Here is a 22149-nt window from a genome sequence, read left to right as displayed (position 1 = left end):
CACCCTGGGAAAACCATACATGTGAGAATCCACAAGAAAATAGCAGACTCCTTATTTCAGATGTCCAATTTACTTTTCCTGTTTCATCTAAGTTTTTCAGCATTAAATAAGATTGGTGAGGATATCTGCGTTCATTCATTCTTAGTAGTCTGATCCATTATTTGACAGCTTTTACTTGTGTACATATGTATAGTGGGTATCGTCCAGTTTCTCCCAGAATTGCTTATTTGCTGCTAATTTTCCAACGTTCAGAAATCTTTTAAAATAAGTAGCTTGTATCTTTTCTATACTTCCTTGATATTTGATTCTCCATATCTCAGATATATAGAGCAGTATTGGTTTAATTTTGCTGTCAAATATGTGACAGGCAGACTCGAATGATATTGATGAGTATTGCTTGAAGAGACTGTAAAGCGGAGAGACTCTGGCAATTATTGGTCCATTTCAGTGATGACGAGAATAGAACTCAAAGATATTTATAATGTGTTGTACATTTCACAGGTTTATCTTCAAATGTCCAGGATTCATTTTTCGAGATTATGCCACCATTTCTAAACACAATTATGTTTGTTTTTTGCAAATTCACTTCAAGTCCCCATTTCTTACAAAAGGTTGATACACAATCAAGTTGTCGTTGTAAATCTATTATAGTATATGAAAACATCACTACATCGTCTGCAAACAGAAGAAGTAACACATGCTCTATAGCTGGTGATAAGAAAATACCATGGTTACAAATAGAATACAATTCACTCACAAGTTCATATATAACAAGGGACTCTCAAAATACATCCCTGTCGAGCGCCTGTGTTTGTTGTAAATAATGGTGTCTTTTCATTAGTAATTTTTACACATGATTTCACAGAGTCATACATAATATTGAGGATATTGTATACTTTCCCATGGCACCCTTTTAGCAATAACAGGTACAAAAGTTTTTTTCTTTGGAACAAAATCAAAGGCTTTTTCAAAATCTATAAAGTGCAGTAGAAACGACCCTTTGATCTGGATAAGTATTTGGTACATAGTGCTTGAAGAGTAAATATATTGTCAATAGTCTAATACTTTTCACGAAAGCCAGATTGGGATTCTGCAAGAAGTTCCTTAGTTCCATCCAAGATCTTAATCGTCGTTCAATAATAATAGTGAATACTTTTCCAATAACGTTTAGTAAATATATTCCACGGTAGTTACTGGGATCATCTCTTCCACCTGACTTATATAATGGCATGATCATTCCGATGTTCCATGCTTCTGGGAAAATACCACAGTTCAAAATGTTATTAAATAGTAGGTTCATATAGGGAAGTATATTAACAATGTCCGCTTTAAGAAACTCTGCAGGAATCCCATCTTCTCCTGGGGCTTTATTGTTCTTGAGTTGTTCAACAGCCTTTGTGATTTCGTGATTTGTTATTTCGGAAGATAGGTCCGTATTCGATATATTTTCACAGCAATCATCACATTTGTGATTTAGAAGAAAGTCGTTGACTTGCTGATCGAAGTCATTCATATTATCAGATTTATCACGACTTAAATGTAATTTTTTTGATTAAAATTGATATTTTATACTTATCCTGTATTTGAAGTTTTCATGGAAATCATGTAGATTCATATCATATGTATTTTTCTCATTTGACAAAGACATTTTCACTGTAATCCAGAATGCTTTACAATCTTTGGTATTGGCTGCTTCGTTGATATTTTCAGCTATCTTTTGTTCATATTCCCTCTTTCTGTATTTACAGTGTTCCTACAGTGTAGTACAGACAAGAACATGTATGAGAGACAGTGTGAGAGACTCTTAATATCAGACTAGTCATTTCTGTGACATACTTAAACCTGCAGAGCCAGCTGGCTATATGCTGAGCCTAAATTCATGATTGCATAATGCCACACTCAGCAATTTTCCAGCAATATGATTATTTGTAAATAATTTTCGACCAGATTGATTGGACAGCAATTTAGGTTGGTTGGTTGGTATATCTAATGCTGCACTCAGCAATATTCCAGATATATGGTGGCAGTCTGCAAATAATTGAGTCTGGACCAGACAATTCTGTGATCAACATCATGAGCATCGTTCTACGCAAATTTGGATACAATGACAGGCATCAACCAAGTCAGTGAGCCTGACCAACCAATCCCATTAGTCACTTAAAACACGAAAGAAATCTTTAGTATGTATCTCATAAAATCGAACAAACCTGTAGAGGTTGATGATTCTTTGAAGACAGTCCCCCTTGGGGTACTTGACAGCTGTAACTATATATTGAATAAAATATCGTCTTGTTTCACCCCCCCCACCGGAATGGACCCGTCTGCCGAGAGCAGGCAACCTTAAGCGCTAACCTCTTACCTCACTTACCATCTTTAACTTGATCAGACAGAATGTGGAGAGGCAGGTGAACCTACCCAAAGGAGGACTCTCTTCAAAGAATCATCAACCTCTACAGGTTTGTTCGATTCTTTTTCATAAGAGATCCTTCTTGGATACTTATAAGCATAAGACTCCCATAGACAAGAGTTTGGGGTGGCATTCTGTTAGCCAATGAAAACCCACAGTACAAGCAGAATTCACCTAATTCTAAAAATAGACGAAAAACACACTTATCTGGTCACGTGTCCTCCAATACCGACAGGTGAGGGTGCGACTTGGGGATCAGGGGTCAACCATATGCAATATAGTAATAAGCTATCAAAGTGCTTAATAGCTCAGAAACCTCACCCCCCACTCCCTCCTATACAGGAGGGACATGTAAATCCCAGAAAATACTTTCCCCGTAGCAAAGTTTTCTAAGGAAATTTGAGCGAAAAAATAATGCCCACATGCGTATGACAGAATAGCGCGGGGATACAAAACCACCACCATACTTCCTCAAACAGAGGAAGGGAGAGCATAACAACCCATCACCAAATAACAACAGGGATCGATTAGTCTGGGAAGCTCGAACAGCTAGGGGGGCACAACCCCGCCCAGTGCCGAGAACTGACTGACCAAACCGAGCAAGCGCACTTGAGTGCTTGTCGAGTTGGTTGTGTTTAATGAACGTACTCGGCTGGCTCCAAATAGCCGCAGAACAGATCTCCTCAAGGGCAGGGCCGCAGCATAAGCCTTGGAGGTGGCTACAGCCCAAACCGAGTGAGCTTTCAAACCCTCAGCAGGGGATAAACCTTTGTTAATATAACTTGTACAAATGGCAGAGACAAGCCACCTAGAGATGGCCTGCTTGTTCGCCGAAGACCAGCCTTCCCGCCGCCATAACAGCAGAACAATTGATTATCCTTACGAACATGCTTTGTTCGTTTGATATAAGCCTTGAGAGTCATATGGATATCTAATACATAAGCACGTCAAAGAGTGGTACTGGACGATGGATGCTGAGATAGAGCAGGGAGTACAATAGGCGCCATCACATGGAAGGAACTAACTCTCTTAGGACAATAAGAATCCTGATAGTGGCCAAGCCACCTACTGAATCCTGAGATTCAGGTGGGGCGCCCGGTTCTGGAATAGTAGGTCTGGTAGAAAGGGTAATAGTACAGGAGGCTGAGCAAGAAACCTTAGAATTACTGAAAAACAGTGGTATCCGAGAGCAAAACACTGGTATCCGAGAGCAAAACACTGGTATCTGGTTTGCCACCCCAGAGGCAAACAGATCCACCTGGAACGACCCATACAACTGGGAGATAATCCTGAATATCCCCCGATAGAGCATCCATTCGTGAGGGGCTATAATCCGTCGAGAGAGCACGTCTGCTCGGATGTTGTCTACCCCTGGGAGATAAACAGGCATCACCTGTATGTCGTACTGATCGTACCAAAGTAGAAACTGCCACACCTCCTGAAGGAGAGACGGAGATACCGTGCCGCCTTGCTTCAGGATATAGGTCACGTCCATCTGGTTGTCCATTTCTAGACGTACCACCTGGCCATGAACCTCTTCCACAAAGTTTTCGAACACCAAACGAACTGCCCTCAATTCGATTATATTTTCGTGCAGTCTGACCTTGTGCTCCGACCACAGGCATGAGACTGACTGGTCGCCATGAACACCCCCCAACCTGTGAGGGAGGCGTCCGTTTGAACAGAGAGCACTGGCATCAGAGACTCCAGAGGGAGCCCCCTGGATAAGTTCCCGACGTCTATCCACCACCGCAAGTGAGGAATTAACCACCACTGCAAGTGAGGAATTACCAATCTCGAGCTGAGTCTCGAGGTTCTCCGAGTGGGACCATAGCTGAGCCAAAGCTTGCTGTACCGGTCTCATCCTCAGACACGCATGCCAGACTACATCCACTGTCGCCGCCATGGTGCCTAGCAACCGGGACCATGTTTGAGCTGACGTCAAGGGGGACACAAGGAACTGTGTGACAGTCCTGTGAACTTTGACAATGCGGTCTTGAGACAGGGAGACAATACCCTGTTCTGTATTAAATCTCGCCCCCAAGAAAACCAGATCCTGTGTGGGAACAAGTTCTGATTTCTTGAGATTGATGATCCAGCCCAGTTTGATGAGAATATCCATCACTGCACATCTAGTATCCCAACTTAACTGTTGGCCTAAAGCATCGAGAAGCATGTCATCCAGGTACGGGTGGCACAGCCGAGACTGTGACCTGGCGACCTGAGCTGGAATGAGCATAAGTTTGGTGAACACCCTTGGCGCTGTGGTGATGCAAAAGGTGGCACACGAAACTGGTAGCACGTCCCGTTGAAGGAGAAGCAAAGGTACTGCTTGAAATCGGGGTGCACTGGAACGTGGAGGTATGCATCTTTGAGGTCGATTGAGTTTGTTCAGCCGGGGCCAGCTTCCATGTGCCCCGAAATGGCTGAGAAGCAGTCGGCTTACCCATGCCCTTGCCTCGCTTGCTCGTCTACAGTGGCGCAGTCCACTGAGCTGACCCCCTCCCAGAAGTGAGAGGTGTGCGCAGTGGCAAGCACCGAGGGCCGTGTGCTTGAAGGGGGGGTTGCTCAAGTAAGGGTTTGGAATCCTTAAATGCGCTAACAGCCTCCGCGGCCTCTCGAAAAACCTTCAACAAGGTGGCACCCAACTTGTAGGGGAGTGAAAGTAGAGCTTGTTGCATGGCTGGGGAGTATCGGGAAACCACAGCCTTCGCATTGTGGTCAAACAAGACGAAAACATAGTTTTTTGTTTTGTAAATATTTTATTAAAAATATAGTTACAACTGTCGTAGAATTTTTTACGGACATAATAATGTTTATAAGTACCCCCAGGAGGATCTCTTATGAAAAAGAAATTTAACCAAACCTGTAGAGGTTTTCAATTCTTTGAAGAGAGTCGTCCTTTGGGTACATATATGCATTTTCTGCGCTGAAAATGTCCTGTGACAGTTGTATCAATGTTTAAATAAAAATATTGTACAATAAATATTGTCTTTTTTATCTATTATACGGCCCCCACCCCATGGAGTTACCTCCCGCTACGCATGCGCAGCCAACCAGGTAAGCACCTAGGCCCGTATCATCATTCCTTCTGCTGAATAAATCAGTGAACAGAATTGGCGGGAGGCGGGTGGTTCTACCCAAAGATCGACTCTCTTCAAAGAATTGAAAACCTCTACAGGTTTGGTTAATTCTTTTTCATAGAGATCGTCCTTGGGGTACATATATGCATAAACACAGACTCCCAAAGACCAGAGGCCAGGGAGGAGGGAATTCTGTCAAAGTACACATAAATAGCGTTCGGTAAGAATAATGTAACAGACGCCACAATCACTCACCTGTCACGTGTCCGGGAGCTTCCCCGAGAGGCATGATGGGAGGGTAACCGACAGGGAGGAAAGGTACTGAGAGTCGACCTCATAGGTTAAGCATAATAAGATCACACGAAGTGCGAAAGTAAACAACCCCACCCACCTCATGGTCTATTAGAGAGCACCGTAGGGGGGAAAAAACACTCACAACCGACCATAATCTCCGTAGAGAATCGAAAGGAGTTAATTCACACAACAGCGGACATATCAATAAAACCCAATTGAAAGCAGCGTCAACTAACCAGATAACCAAGACTCACTCGGTCAGGGTGGCAAGACACTGTCCACTGGAGAGAACAGAACGGCCAAAGCGCGCACGATCACGTGAATGTGTATCGAGCTGATAGTGCCTGATAAAAGTGCTAGGCCGACTTCAAAGGGTAGTGCTGATGCAAAAGCTTTTGATGTGGTTACTGCCCTGACCGAGTGAGCCTTCAACCCCTCAGGGGGAGGCTTGCCCATAGCCTGATAGGCAGCACAAATGACCGAAACAAGCCAGCGAGACAGGGTCTGTTTGCTCGCCGGCACCCCAGCCTTCCTGCCACCGTAACAGCAGAACAGATGGGTACCCGTTTGGATCCCCTGTGTTCGTTTGATATAGACCTTGAGAGTCTTGCGGACATCCAATGGGTGAGAGCTCGTAGGAGAGGTCCCCGATGTGGAAGGCTTGGTAAGAGTAGGAAGTTCGATAGGAGCTGTCACATGGAAAGCGTGATCGACCTTCGGGCGGTAAGTATCCGGGAGGCGAATACTGACACGATCTGGATGGAACACAGTCAGCGCCGGGTCTGCCGACATAGCATGTAAGTCGCCGACCCTACGCCCAGATGTTACCGCCACCAGAAATACAGCCTTCCATGTTAACAACTGAATGGAAATAGCCGATAGACGTGAGAACGTAGGACCGGACAGCCAATCTAGCACAATTGACAAATCCCAAGGTGGGCTGGTTTGCCTGACAGCAGGTCGAACCTGATCCGCGCCAGCTAAAAAGCGCTGTACGAGAGGGTGCTGCCCCAGAAGAGCACCATCGACAGGGGTGTGAAAAGTGGAGTAGCCACGAATGGTTGAAGCCGCCAGGGCTTCTTCCAAACGAGCTTGCAAAAACTCCAATACTCGGACTAAATCCACAGAAAATCCCCCTATCTGAACACCAGCGCGCATAGCGGGACCACCTATCCTCATACTGAACGTTTGTCGAATCCCGCCTCAAAGCCAGAATTGTGTCTGCAACTGCTGCAGGAATTCCGCGTGCTTCGAGGTTAGACCTGACAGAGGCCAAGCCACCCACTGAATCCTTGGATTGGGGTATGGCGCGCCGTTCTGAGTGAGAATGTCCGGTTGCAAAGGTAATAGAACAGGAGGCTGAGCCAGAAACCTGAGAATTACCGGAAACCAGCACTGTGACGGCCATAGCGGTGCCAGTAGCACAAGCAGCCGAGCTGGCTGGGTGGACAGCTGGGAGAGGACCCGGGGAATGAGTGGTAGCGGCGGGGACGCCCAGAGCACTTTGCCCGTCCAATCAAGCAGGAAGGCATCGGAAGCCAACGCCCTCTGGTCTGGTATTCGAGAGCAGAACACGGGTATCTGACGCAAACAGATGCACCTGGAACGATCCGTACAACTGGGAGATAACTCCGAATATCTGCCGGTTGAGCATCCACTCGTGCGGGGCCAGGATCCGGCGAGAGAGAGCGTCTGCTCGCACGTTCTCCAGCCCCGGGAGATAAACAGGGAGCACCTGACAGTCGCACTGGTCGCACCAGAGGAGAAACTCCCACGTCTCCCAAAGGAGCGCTAGGGACACCGTGTCGCCTTGCTTCAGGATGTACGTCATGGCCGTACGGTTGTCCAACTGAAGACAAACCACCTGGCCCTGACATGCTCCCGAAGCGCAGAAACCAACCGCACAGCTCACAGTTCCAGGACGCTGATGTGAAGGCGGGCTTCGCTTCGACCAGAGTCCGGACACCGACAGACTGCCCAGAACACCCCCAGCCCGTGAGGGACGATCGGGTTTGAACGGTAAGAGCTGGCGCCGGGATTTCCAAAGGGACCCCCTTGGAGAGATTCCCAACATTGGTCCACCACTGAAGGTGAGGAGACAACCACCCAAGGACTGTGAGACTCCGCTCCAGGTCCTCCGAGTGAGCCCACAGACTCGCCAAAGCTTGCTGTATAGGGCGCATCCTCAACCGCCCCGCCACACCACAGAGATAGTCGCCGCCATATGGCCCAGTAGACGGAGCCAAGTCCGCTGCTGGTGCCTGGGGCTGGGAGAGGAACGAAGACACCATCTCCCGCACTCTGGTGACACGGTCGGGCTTACAAGGAGACAAGATCCTTTGAGTTTGGAACCGCTACCGAGAAAACCAAGTCCTTGGTGGGTACCAGGTCGGATTTCTTGAGGTTGATGATCCACCCCAGTCAAACTAGAATGTCTATCACTGTGTGAGTAGAATCTAGGCTCGCTGGCTGAGTTAGCGTGCTGAGCAACCAGTCGCCGAGGTAAGGGTAACAACGCCTTCCTTGGCGATCGAGCGAGGGTAGCCGGCACTAACATGAGCTTGGTGAACACCCTGGGGCAGTGGATATGCCGAAGGGGAGCACCGTGAATTGGTAATTCATCCCGTCGTAAGAGAACCGGAGGTACTGCTTGAACGATGGATGAATGGGCACATGTAGATACGCAACCTTTAGGTCGATCGATGTGAGCCAATCGCCGGGCTGAACAGAGGAGATCACCGAGCGAAGTGTCTCCATCTTGAAGGATGGAACCTCTAGCATGCGATTCAACCCCTTGAGGTTGAGAATGGGACGGAACCCGCCGTCTTTCTTCGGAACGAGGAAGTACGTGGAATAAAATCCCGCCTGTTCCTCGCCCGGTGGTATGTGCTCTATTGCGGACTTGTCCAGCAAAGCCTGAACCTCGTCTCGCAGGATACCCGCCCTGACCTGACATGACGGCACCAGAGTGCGACGTATGCCGGTGAAGTCTGGCGGGCCTCGCTTCCACAGTGGTAGATGGCCGACAGTGACGGTGGAAAGCACCCGAGTTTTGCTGGTAGCCTTCTCCCACTCCGGCAGGAATAGAGAGAGGCGGCCCCCCACTGGGACGTGTGGTAAGAGAGCGTGAGTGGTCCCGAGTAGCTGAGCTGACTGGGACAGATCCACGGCGACAGCCTGTTGGGTTAACGGGAGGTCGGGTCAGACCTCCCGCGCCCGAGAAAAGGCTGGGAGCCAGACGAGGAGGACTGCTCCTTGCCCTTACCCTTGGCGGGACGGCTCCTCCGCCTACCCCTGCCCAGTGGCCGAAGCCAGCCGGCAGACTCGGGTGTAGGCTGCACCCAGGAGGAGGAAGCCGGAAAGAGAGCGCGGGGGCGAGAAGCCCGCGGGTGCTCCAACTAGGCCTTAGAATCCTTGAATGAGGTAGCTGCAGCAGCAGCCTCCCGTATGACCTGCTGGGCCCCAGGAAACGATGTCGCTCCCAGACGGAAGGGAAGGGCCAGCAAGGTCTGCTGTGTAGCTGCCGAGTAGCGAGACGTCGACAGCCACAGCTTGTGCATCCCCATGACTGCGCACATCACCGTAGATGCCGCTGACCGCAAGGAGTCGTGCGCTAGGTGGGCCTGAACTTCGGATAGTTGGCGTAAAAGAACAACATGCGGGGAGACGTCCCCAGCGTTCCCCTCAGCCTCCAGGGCCGACCTCTGAATCGAGGAGAGGTAGGCCTCGTGGATGACCACCCGCACCTCGTAGGTCCGGTAAGCCTGCCGCAGGGGGGCGCCCGCAAGTGCAAACGGTGGCACTAAACGCCCTCGCCTGGCAGCCGGGGCTGCACCGGAGGAAGCCAAGCCTCCCCCCAGGGCGACCGAAGTAAACACACACTCATCGACCACTGGTACAAAGAACAGGGAATCGTCCCCCAGCTGGTACCTCTTGACAAGTTCGGGCAAGTTGAACCGGAGGCATGTCCCAACCAGGAGGGGATCCACCACGTCCTGCACCAGGGACGGCAAGATGCGGAGCAGCGTCTGCGAGGGTTGCCTAGGGGCAAACGCCTCGCCCGGCAGGCAGAACTTAGACGAGTCAAGCGGCTGGTAGGTACCGCTGCCTGGGGATAAACTCAGCAATGCGCTGCGTGCCTCTCTCCCGCAGAGCCGCCGAGAAACGGAAAGCGCCCTCCGGCTCCTCGACCTCCCCAACGTCCATGGACTCGACACCCGAGCCCAAGTCAGAGGCTGGGTCTCCTCGCGAAGAGGACCCGAACCCCGACCAGGTGGGAGGCCTAGCACCAGACACAGAGGGAAGGGAAGAGCCAAAGGAACTCCCCGCTTCAGCACCCGACACCACACTCAAATCCCGGTCCCGAGACGCGGGAGGAATACCAGGCAAAACTGGTACCTCCGCTCTCATGGGGCGGGACGGCGCAGGGACCGGAACCCCAGGAAACGCCTGAAAGCAAACACGCAAGCATGTAGCTAACAGCAGAGCCAGCAGCATAAATATACACGTACAAAACATTGAAAATTACGTGAATGCGATCATGGGAAGAAATACTTGGTTAAAATGCAATATGACAACCACGTGGCACGCTAAACTTCCCACCATGGCAAAGCAACACGTGTGTAAACCTCGGGAAAGCTAGAGTAAAAAATTTAATACAAAGTCACAATTATGAGAAAACCGACCGCAAAAGTCTTACTGTTAAGTCTTAAAGGACAAAATAAAGACCATACATACAGGTGGTGGTGTCTCAGACATTATCTCTTTACATTAGACAAGGTATTCAGCTCAACTCTACACATCCGTTCAGTGGAGTGACAGCAGAAGGAATGATGATACGGGCCTAGGTGCTTACCTGGTTGGCTGCGGATGCGTAGCGGGAGGTATCTCGGGGTGGGGGTCGTATAATAGATAAAAAAGACTTTTATTTATTGTACAATATTTTTATTAAACATTGATACAACTGTCAGAGGACATTTTCAGCGCAGAAAATGCATATATGTACCCCAAGGACGATCTCTATGAAAAAGAATAATATTCTTCCTGGCAAATTATGAATAGTTTCAATAAGTTTCTTATTCTAGGTATGCAACAAAGTGGCTTTAGAAACACCTCACCCTTACTTGAATTCAAAGTGTTGTTTCAACTGCTAGTGTATGTTGTACAGACCCTCTCTCTCCCTAAATACCTTACCTTTGCTTTCTCCTGTGCAGCTGCCTTGCCCTCAGACCCATGGAACTGAGTCTCCTTCTTACCCCATCCAACATCTACCAAGGCAGCTGAAAAATGGACATACCTGTATCACTGACACTGGAAACACTGACATCAAACACACCCTAACTTGTAATATGGATGCCTCACACTTCTCAGTATCCAAATCTAACTACCAATCATGCCAACAACATCTACTACTCATGTTCAAACCTGCCATCCCTGCATCAACAACAAGCAACATGGATACCTGACATCCCCACATCAACCACCAGTAACACTGACACCCACCATCCCTGTATCAACCACCAGTAACATTGACACCCACCATCCCTGCATCAACAACAAGCAACATGGATACCTGATATCCCCACATCAACCACCAGTAACACTGACACCCACCATCTGTGTATCAACAACTAGTCCTGTAGACACCCACCATCTCTGTATCAACAACAAGCACTGTGGACACCCACCATCTCTGCATCAACAACTAGTCCTGTGCACACCCACCATCTCTGCATCAACAACTAGCACTGTGGACACCCACCATCTCTGTATCAACAACTAAGCACTGTGGACACCCACCATCTCTGTATCAACAACTAGTAGTGTGGACACCCACCATCTCTGTATCAACAACTAGCACTGTGGACACCCACCATCTCTGTATCAACAACTAGCACTGTGGACACCCACCATCTGTGTATCAACAACTAGTCCTGTAGACACCCACCATCTCTGTATCAACAACAAGCACTGTGGACACCCACCATCTCTGCATCAACAACTAGTCCTGTGGACACCCACCATCTCTGCATCAACAACTAGTCCTGTGGACACCCACCATCTCTGTATCAACAACTAGCACTGTGGACACCCACCATCTCTGTATCAACAACTAGCACTGTGGACACCCACCATCTCTGTATCAACAACTAGCACTGTGGACACCCACCATCTGTGTATCAACAACTAGTCCTGTGGACACCCACCATCTCTGTATCAACAACAAGCACTGTGGACACCCACCATCTCTGTATCAACAACTAGTCCTGTGGACACCCACCATCTCTGCATCAACAACTAGCACTGTGGACACCCACCATCTCTGTATCAACAACTATGGACACCATCTGTGGCACACCCACCATCTCTGTATCAACAACTAGTAGTGTGGACACCCACCATCTCTGTATCAACAACTAGCACTGTGGACACCCACCATCTCTGTATCAACAACTAGCACTGTGGACACCCACCATCTCTGTATCAACAACTAGCACTGTGGACACCCACCATCTCTGTATCAACAACTAGCACTGTGGACACCCACCATCTCTGTATCAACAACTAGTCCTGTGACACCCATCATCTCTGTATCAACAACTAGCACTGTGGACACCCACCATCTCTGTATCAACAACTAGTAGTGTGGACACCCACCATCTCTGTATCAACAACTAGCACTGTGGACACCCACCATCTCTGTATCAACAACTAGCACTGTGGACACCCACCATCTCTGTATCAACAACTAGCACTGTGGACACCCACCATCTCTGTATCAACAACTAGCACTGTGGACACCCACCATCTCTGTATCAACAACTAGTAGTGTGGACACCCACCATCTCTGTATCAACAACTAGCACTGTGGACACCCACCATCTCTGTATCAACAACTAGTAGTGTGGACACCCACCATCTCTGTATCAACAACTAGCACTGTGGACACCCACCATCTCTGTATCAACAACTAGCACTGTGGACACCCACCATCTCTGTATCAACATTTTCCACTACTGATACATGCCGCCATGGCTACATAAAGCATACATACAATGCATACAGAGGATATAAAATCAACAAAATAAGTATACATTGAAATTGATGACACCCAGATTGATTTTAGGGATAGGCTTTGGAAAAAGAAAGTCTTCAACTTAATTTATGAAGCAGTTTCCAATGTGCATGACTGCTTTATGTGGAGACAGAGAAATCCACAGAGTGGACCACCCACCAAAGACCTCTGTAAAGAAGAAAGGAGAACTTTGCTGAGCGGAGAAGACCCTTGGTCTCTCTATGAGCATCTGAGAGTTCTGGTAGGGAGTACACAGTGAGAAGTTCAGAGAGATATGAAGGAGCTTGAATATGCAAACACCATCTCAAGTATCAACAACTAGTAGTGTGGACACCCACCATCTCTGTATCAACAACTAGCACTGTGGACACCCACCATCTCTGTATCAACAACTAGCACTGTGGACACCCACCATCTCTGTATCAACAACTAGCACTGTGGACACCCACCATCATCTGTATCAACAACTAGCACTGTGGACACCCACCATCTCTGTATCAACAACTAGCACTGTGGACACCCACCATCTCTGTATCAACAACTAGCACTGTGGACACCCACCATCTCTGTATCAACAACTAGCACTGTGGACACCCACCATCTCTGTATCAACAACTAGCACTGTGGACACCCACCATCTCTGTATCAACAACTAGCACTGTGGACACCCACCATCTCTGTATCAACAACTAGCACTGTGGACACCCACCATCTCTGTATCAACAACTAGCACTGTGGACACCCACCATCTCTGTATCAACAACTAGCACTGTGGACACCCACCATCTCTGTATCAACAACTAGCACTGTGGACACCCACCATCTCTGTATCAACAACTAGCACTGTGGACACCCACCATCTCTGTATCAACAACTAGCAACAACTAGCACTGTGACACCCACCATCTCTGTATCAACAACTAGCACTGTGGACACCCACCATCTCTGTATCAACAACTAGTAGTGTGGACACCCACCATCTATCTGTATCAACAACTAGCACTGTGGACACCCACCATCTCTGTATCAACAACTAGCACTGTGGACACCCACCATCTCTGTATCAACAACTAGCACTGTGGACACCCACCATCTCTGTATCAACAACTAGCACTGTGGACACCCACCATCTCTGTATCAACAACTAGTACTGTGGACACCCACCATCTCTGTATCAACAACTAGCACTGTGGACACCCACCATCTCTGTATCAACAACTAGCACTGTGGACACCCACCATCTCTGTATCAACAACTAGCACTGTGGACACCCACCATCTCTGTATCAACAACTAGCACTGTGGACACCCACCATCTCTGTATCAACAACTAGCACTGTGGACACCCACCATCTCTGTATCAACAACTAGCACTGTGGACACCCACCATCTCTGTATCAACAACTAGTAGTGTGGACACCCACCATCTCTGTATCAACAACTAGCACTGTGGACACCCACCATCTCTGTATCAACAACTAGCACTGTGGACACCCACCATCAACTGTATCAACAACTAGCACTGTGGACACCCACCATCTCTGTATCAACAACTAGCACTGTGGACACCCACCATCTCTGTATCAACAACTAGTAGTGTGGACACCCACCATCTCTGTATCAACAACTAGCACTGTGGACACCCACCATCTCTGTATCAACAACTAGCACTGTGGACACCCACCATCTCTGTATCAACAACTAGTAGTGTGGACACCCACCATCTCTGTATCAACAACTAGTAGTGTGGACACCCACCATCTCTGTATCAACAACTAGCACTGTGGACACCCACCATCTCTGTATCAACAACTAGCACTGTGGACACCCACCATCTCTGTATCAACAACTAGCACTGTGGACACCCACCATCTCTGTATCAACAACTAGCACTGTGGACACCCACCATCTCTGTATCAACAACTAGCACTGTGGACACCCACCATCTCTGTATCAACAACTAGCACTGTGGACACCCACCATCTCTGTATCAACAACTAGTAGTGTGGACACCCACCATCTCTGTATCAACAACTAGCACTGTGGACACCCACCATCTCTGTATCAACAACTAGCACTGTGGACACCCACCATCTCTGTATCAACAACTAGTGTGTGGACACCCACCATCTCTGTATCAACAACTAGCACTGTGGACACCCACCATCTCTGTATCAACAACTAGCACTGTGGACACCCACCATCTCTGTATCAACAACTAGTAGTGTGGACACCCACCATCTCTGTATCAACAACTAGCACTGTGGACACCCACCATCTCTGTATCAACAACTAGCACTGTGGACACCCACCATCTCTGTATCAACAACTAGTAGTGTGGACACCCACCATCTCTGTATCAACAACTAGTAGTGTGGACACCCACCATCTCTGTATCAACAACTAGTGGACAGTGTGGACACCCACCATCTCTGCATCAACAACTAGCACTGTGGACACCCACCATCTCTGTATCAACAACTAGCACTGTGGACACCCACCATCTCTGCATCAACAACAAGCAACATGGATACCTGATATCCGCACTTCAACCACCAGTAACACTGACACCCACCATCTCTGTATCAACAACTAGTCCTTTGGACACCCACCATCTCTGCATCAACAACTAGCACTGTGGACACCCACCATCTCTGCATCAACAACTAGCACTGTGGACACCCACCATCTCTGTATCAACAACTAGTCCTTTGGACACCCACCATCTCTGTATCAACAACTAGTCCTTTGGACACCCACCATCTCTGCATCAACAACTAGTCCTGTGGACACCCACCATCTGTGTATCAACAACTAGCACTTTGGACACCCACCATCTGTGTATCAACAACTAGTCCAGTGGACACCCACCATCTCTGTATCAACAACTAGTCCTTTGGACACCCACCATCTCTGTATCAACAACTAGCACTGTGGACACCCACCATCTCTGTATCAACAACTAGTCAGCTTGGACACCCACCATCTCTGCATCAACAACTAGTCCTGTGGACACCCACCATCTCTGTATCAACAACTAGTCCTGTGGACACCCACCATCTCTGTATCAACAACTAGTACTGTGGACACCCACCATCTCTGTATCAACAACTAGCACTGTGGACACCCACCATCTCTGTATCAACAACTAGCACTGTGGACACCCACCATCTCTGTATCAACAACTAGCACTGTGGACACCCACCATCTCTGTATCAACAACTAGCACTGTGGACACCCACCATCTCTGTATCAACAACTAGTAGTGTGGACACCCACCATCTCTGTATCAACAACTAGCACTGTGGACACCCACCATCTCTGTATCAACAACTAGCACTGTGGACACCCACCATCTCTGTATCAACAACTAGTAATGTGGACACCCACCATCTCTGTATCAACAACTAGTAGTGTGGACACCCACCATCTCTGTATCAACAACTAGTAGTGTGGACACCCACCATCTCTGTATCAACAACTAGCACTGTGGACACCCACCATCTCTGTATCAACAACTAGCACTGTGGACACCCACCATCTCTGCATCAACAACTGTATCAACATGGATGCCTGATATCCATCTCTTCAACCACCAGTAACACTGGCACACCACCATCTCTGTATCAACAACTAGTCCTTTGGACACCCACCATCTCTGCATCAACAACTAGAACTGTGGACACCCACCATCTCTGTATCAACAACTAGCACTGTGGACACCCACCATCTCTGCATCAACAACAAGCAACATGGATCCTGATATCCGTGACTTCAACCACCAGTAACACTGACACCCACCATCTCTGTATCAACAACTAGTCCTTTGGACACCCACCATCTCTGCATCAACAACTAGTAGTGTGGACACCCACCATCTCTGCATCAACAACTAGCACTGTGGACACCCACCATCTCTGTATCAACAACTAGTCCTTTGGACACCCACCATCTCTGTATCAACAACTAGTCCTTTGACACCCACCATCTCTGTATCAACAACTAGTCCTGTGGACACCCACCATCTGTGTATCAACAACTAGCACTTTGGACACCCACCATCTGTGTATCAACAACTAGTCCTGTGGACACCCACCATCTCTGTATCAACAACTAGTCCTTTGGACACCCACCATCTCTGCATCAACAACTAGTCCTGTGGACACCCACCATCTGTGTATCAACAACTAGCACTTTGGACACCCACCATCTCTGCATCAACAACTAGTAGTGTGGACACCCACCATCTCTGCATCAACAACTAGCACTGTGGACACCCACCATCTCTGTATCAACAACTAGTCCTTTGGACACCCACCATCTCTGTATCAACAACTAGTCCTTTGGACACCCACCATCTCTGCATCAACAACTAGTCCTGTGGACACCCACCATCTGTGTATCAACAACTAGCACTTTGGACACCCACCATCTGTGTATCAACAACTAGCACTGTGGACACCCACCATCTCTGTATCAACAACTAGTCCTTTGGACACCCACCATCTTTGTATCAACAACTAGTCCTTTGGACACCCACCATCTCTGTATCAACAACTAGTCCTGTGGACACCCACCATCTCTGTATCAACAACTAGTCCTTTGGACACCCACCATCTCTGTATCAACAACTAGCACTGTGGACACATACCATCTCTGTATCAACAACTAGTCCTTTGGACACCCACCATCTCTGTATCAACAACTAGTCCTGTGGACACCCACCATCTCTGTATCAACAACTAGTCCTGTGGACACCCACCATCTCTGTATCAACAACTAGTCCTTTGGACACCCACCATCTCTGCATCAACAACTAGTCCTGTGGACACCCACCATCTCTGTATCAACAACTAGTCCTTTGGACACCCACCATCTCTGCATCAACAACTAGTCCTGTGGACACCCACCATCTCTGTATCAACAACTAGCACTTTGGACACCCACCATCTCTGTATCAACAACTAGTCCTGTGGACACCCACCATCTCTGTATCAACAACTAGTCCTTTGGACACCCACCATCTCTGTATCAACAACTAGCACTTTGGACACCCACCATCTCTGTATCAACAACTAGTAGTGTGGACACCCACCATCTCTGCATCAACAACAAGCAACATGGATACCTGATATCCGCACTTCAACCACCAGTAACACTGACACCCACCATCTCTGTATCAACAACTAGTCCTTTGGACACCCACCATCTCTGTATCAACAACTAGCACTGTGGACACCCACCATCTCTGTATCAACAACTAGTAGTGTGGACACCCACCATCTCTGTATCAACAACTAGCACTGTGGACACCCACCATCTCTGTATCAACAACTAGCACTGTGGACACCCACCATCTCTGCATCAACAACTAGCACTGTGGACACCCACCATCTCTGTATCAACAACTAGTAGTGTGGACACCCACCATCTCTGCATCAACAACAAGCAACATGGATACCTGATATCCGCACTTCAACCACCAGTAACACTGACACCCACCATCTCTGTATCAACAACTAGCACTGTGGACACCCACCATCTCTGTATCAACAACTAGCACTGTGGACACCCACCATCACTGTATCAACAACTAGTAGTGTGGACACCCACCATCTCTGCATCAACAACTAGCACTGTGAACACCCACCATCTGTGTATCAACAACTAGCACTGTGGACACCCACCATCACTGTATCAACAACTAGTAGTGTGGACACCCACCATCTCTGTATCAACAACTAGCACTGTGGACACCCACCATCTCTGCATCAACAACTAGTAGTGTGGACACCCACCATCTCTGTATCAACAACTAGTCATGTGGACACCCACCATCTCTGTATCAACAACTAGCACTGTGGACACCCACCATCTCTGTATCAACAACTAGTAGTGTGGACACCCACCATCTCTGTATCAACAACTAGCACTGTGGACACCCACCATCTCTGTATCAACAACTAGCACTGTGGACACCCACCATCTCTGCATCAACAACTAGTAGTGTGGACACCCACCATCTCTGTATCAACAACTAGTCATGTGGACACCCACCATCTCTGTATCAACAACTAGCACTGTGGACACCCACCTTCCCCTGTGTCTTGAGGGTGCTGTGAGACCTCTGTGATAGGGTCAAACTCTCTTGTCATCATGATCAGGGTCTCATCACCTGAAATAGGACTTTATCTTCAGCACTGTTCAAGACACAAACAGTTTTAGCTTACTTTTGGTGTGAAAAATAAAACCTTATTGCTTATTACTTAACGTTTATCACATCACAGGACCTACCTGTTGAGAGTACAAACACTGACAGTAGCTGATATCATCACGTGACTTACATGTTGCAAGGACAAACACTGACAGTAACTGATATCATCATGTGTGCGTACCTGTTGCAAGGACAAACACTGACAGTAAGTGATATCATCACATGACCTGCATGTTGCAAAGACACACACTGACAGTAACTGATATCATCATGTGACCTACCTGTTGCAAAGACAAACACAGACAGTAACTGATAACATCACATGACCTGCATGTTGCAAGGACAAACACTGACAGTAACTGATATCATCACATGACCTGCATGTTGCAAGAACAAACACGGACAGTAACTGATATCATCAAATGACCTGCCTGTTGAAAGGACAAACACTGACAGTAACTGATATCATCACGTAACCTACATGTTGCAAAGAGAAACACAGACAGTAACTGATATCATCATGTGCGTACCTGTTGCAAGGACAAACACTGACAGTAAGTGATATCATCACATGACCTGCATGTTGAAAGGACAAACACTGACAGTAACTGATGTCATCATGTGACCTACCTGTTGCGAGGACAAGGACCTCTAGGTCTGGACTCCAGGCCATGGCTGTGAACCCACTCTCCACACTGCCAACACACTCAATCTGAACCAAGTATATCAGTGATCAAGACAATCATCACAGCAAATGACATGTTTCACAATATTATATAATAATCAAATTGTTTACTTCAATATTTTAAAACACTATATACAAAGATTCATTGTGCCATGCAGTATCGACCTTTCCATAATTATCACAGTACCTCAGTTTTAATGTTTGCCCCTGAAGTGTCAAAATGAATGATCTAAACTTTGAGTCTCAACACCAAGCAAAATATCTAGATGTTAACTGACAGAGTTTCACTGTGTATATGTCTTTCTACCCTGCTAACCAGGAATGAAATGATAACCTGAAGTTTAGCATTTGGTTGTTTAGTCACCAGCAAACAGAAGCTGATTTTGAATATCACATACTTCAACAACAAAATAATCAATAATAATGAGTAATAGAAATTTTCTGTGTCCACTGCCAACAGGATTAATGTTGATTCTTCGAAACATGTCAATTCAAATTCAAACATCTGCACAATATTTTGTTGATGTAAACATAAAGGCAGTTTTCTCACCTGTCCAGTACACACACTCCAGACAAGCAGGTTACCATTGCCTGCCGCAACACATACACCTTGTTGGTCTGCCAGATACTGCACACCCACAATGCACCCTGTCCCGTCCACGGGGAGGAAATCTTCATCAGTCAAACAGACTGAATTAAGCACCTGGAAACAACAGCTACAGTGTTTGCTCACATAAAACCTACATTTGTTTGATGATGTCTAAGGTTTTCAGGTAGACATCAGTAATAGATTGTGACTGGAGACAGCATATAGAGAATGAGTGAATGAACTGGATTTAATGCCACTTAGAACATTCTTCCATTTATTTAATGATGATTCATTTAGATCAGGATTTAGAGACTGAGGTGATACAGGTCTTTAATGCTTACCGTAGAGTGTAATGAGATGCTGGGCATTCACAGAGCACATAGTTGGACTGATTCATGTCCATTGACTGGTCAACTTACCTGTCCTGACTGGACATCTACTGCGTACAGACAGGTTGGTCCTACAGTGTACAGTGTGTCTGTGTCCAGTGACTGATCAACTTACCTGTCCTGATTGGACATCTACAGCATACAGACAGGTTGGTCCTACAGTGTACAGTGTGTCTGTGTCCAGTGACTGGTCAACTTACCTGTCCTGATTGGACATCTACAGCATACAGACAGGTTGGTCCTGACAGGTCAACTTACCTGTCCTGACTGGACATCTACAGCATACAGTGCCTGGGTCCAGTGACTGGTCAACTTACCTGTCCTGACTGGACATCTACAGCATACAGACAGGTTGGTCCTACAGTGTACAGCTGGTCCTGTGTCCTGTGGACATCCACCAGACAGGTTGGTGTGGGTCTGACTGGTCATCCATTGTCAGACTGGACATCTATCAACCACTGTACAGCGTGCTTCCACCTGATGTGCTGACAGTAACTGTAGGTTTCTCCAGTAACTGTAGGTTTCTCATTTTGCTTCAGATGAGGTTAAACTGCAAGTATGTATTTCTGAGAGTACAAAATTATTTTATACTTATCCTGACTTTTTGCTTCTCTCTTCCTTAACCTGAGATACAGTGGAACATTCTGTGTTACAAAATATCTCAATGTTATGAAACGTCTCAACCAAATGCATCCTACCACCAAGTTTGCGCAATGTCTTCTGACATGACCAGACAGTGCCTGTCACTGTCTTCATTTCCATAATATACCAATAGTTAGAAAATAAAAATTAGTGGTGAACACAATGGATGAGATGTGTGTGGGCAGCAACCTAATTTTGAATTCATGAGATGTGCAGATCTTGAAGATATGAGTTTGGAAGAATGGCATTTGGCCTTATCAATGCCTCAGTTCTTATGCAGAATATCCATTAAGTGAAGGCTCAGTACTATCTAAATCTTGTATCAAACCTGAAGTTAAATTTGGTGACAGTGACGACACTGGTGTAGACTGTTCAGTGATTTCTCTATATCTTGCAGTTGATGCTGTTGAATAGCTAGTATTACTTGTCTTTGCTGTGAGAATGAACCCTCTACTGACCAAATGAATCCATATCAATAGACTGAACATTAATATCTACCTCAGGGGTATGTACTGGAACAGACTCACTTTCTGCTAATTGTTCAATAGTCTTCGATGGCTTACTGGGACATTGACCTAGAGTTTTCCTGCACTTTCTTGTACCTAGTATTTCTTTGTGCTGCAAACTGGTAATCCTTAAAGTCATTGTCCCTAAGAGTGGTACAGTAACTGTATTTATCGTCTATGTTACAATGTTTAGGGGCACATGATGAGCTGATTGGGTGTGGGTCCCAGTCTGATATTCTGTTTACATCTGTATACAGAAACATATA

General features: G+C 47.1%; 1 protein-coding gene across 1 annotated transcript in view; it reads right to left on the bottom strand.

The window, feature by feature from the left end:
* Positions 1-20835, bottom strand: part of LOC124268384 (putative elongator complex protein 1) — a 97737-nt gene extending 76902 nt beyond the window's left edge. Inside the window, 5 exon segments of the mRNA XM_046703355.1 lie at positions 10978-11063; positions 18953-19033; positions 19703-19784; positions 20308-20460; positions 20766-20835. Coding sequence (XP_046559311.1) covers positions 10978-11063; positions 18953-19033; positions 19703-19745 — 210 coding nt within the window. The 5' untranslated portion in view covers positions 19746-19784; positions 20308-20460; positions 20766-20835.
* Positions 20836-22149: the final 1314 nt, after the last annotated feature.

This window comes from Haliotis rubra, unplaced genomic scaffold (genome assembly GCF_003918875.1).
Source record: "Haliotis rubra isolate DU_JTF1 unplaced genomic scaffold, ASM391887v1 Scf1009, whole genome shotgun sequence".
In the NCBI taxonomy this organism is placed as follows: Eukaryota; Metazoa; Mollusca; class Gastropoda; order Lepetellida; family Haliotidae; genus Haliotis; species Haliotis rubra.
This window is presented reverse-complemented; position numbering and strand designations above follow the sequence as displayed.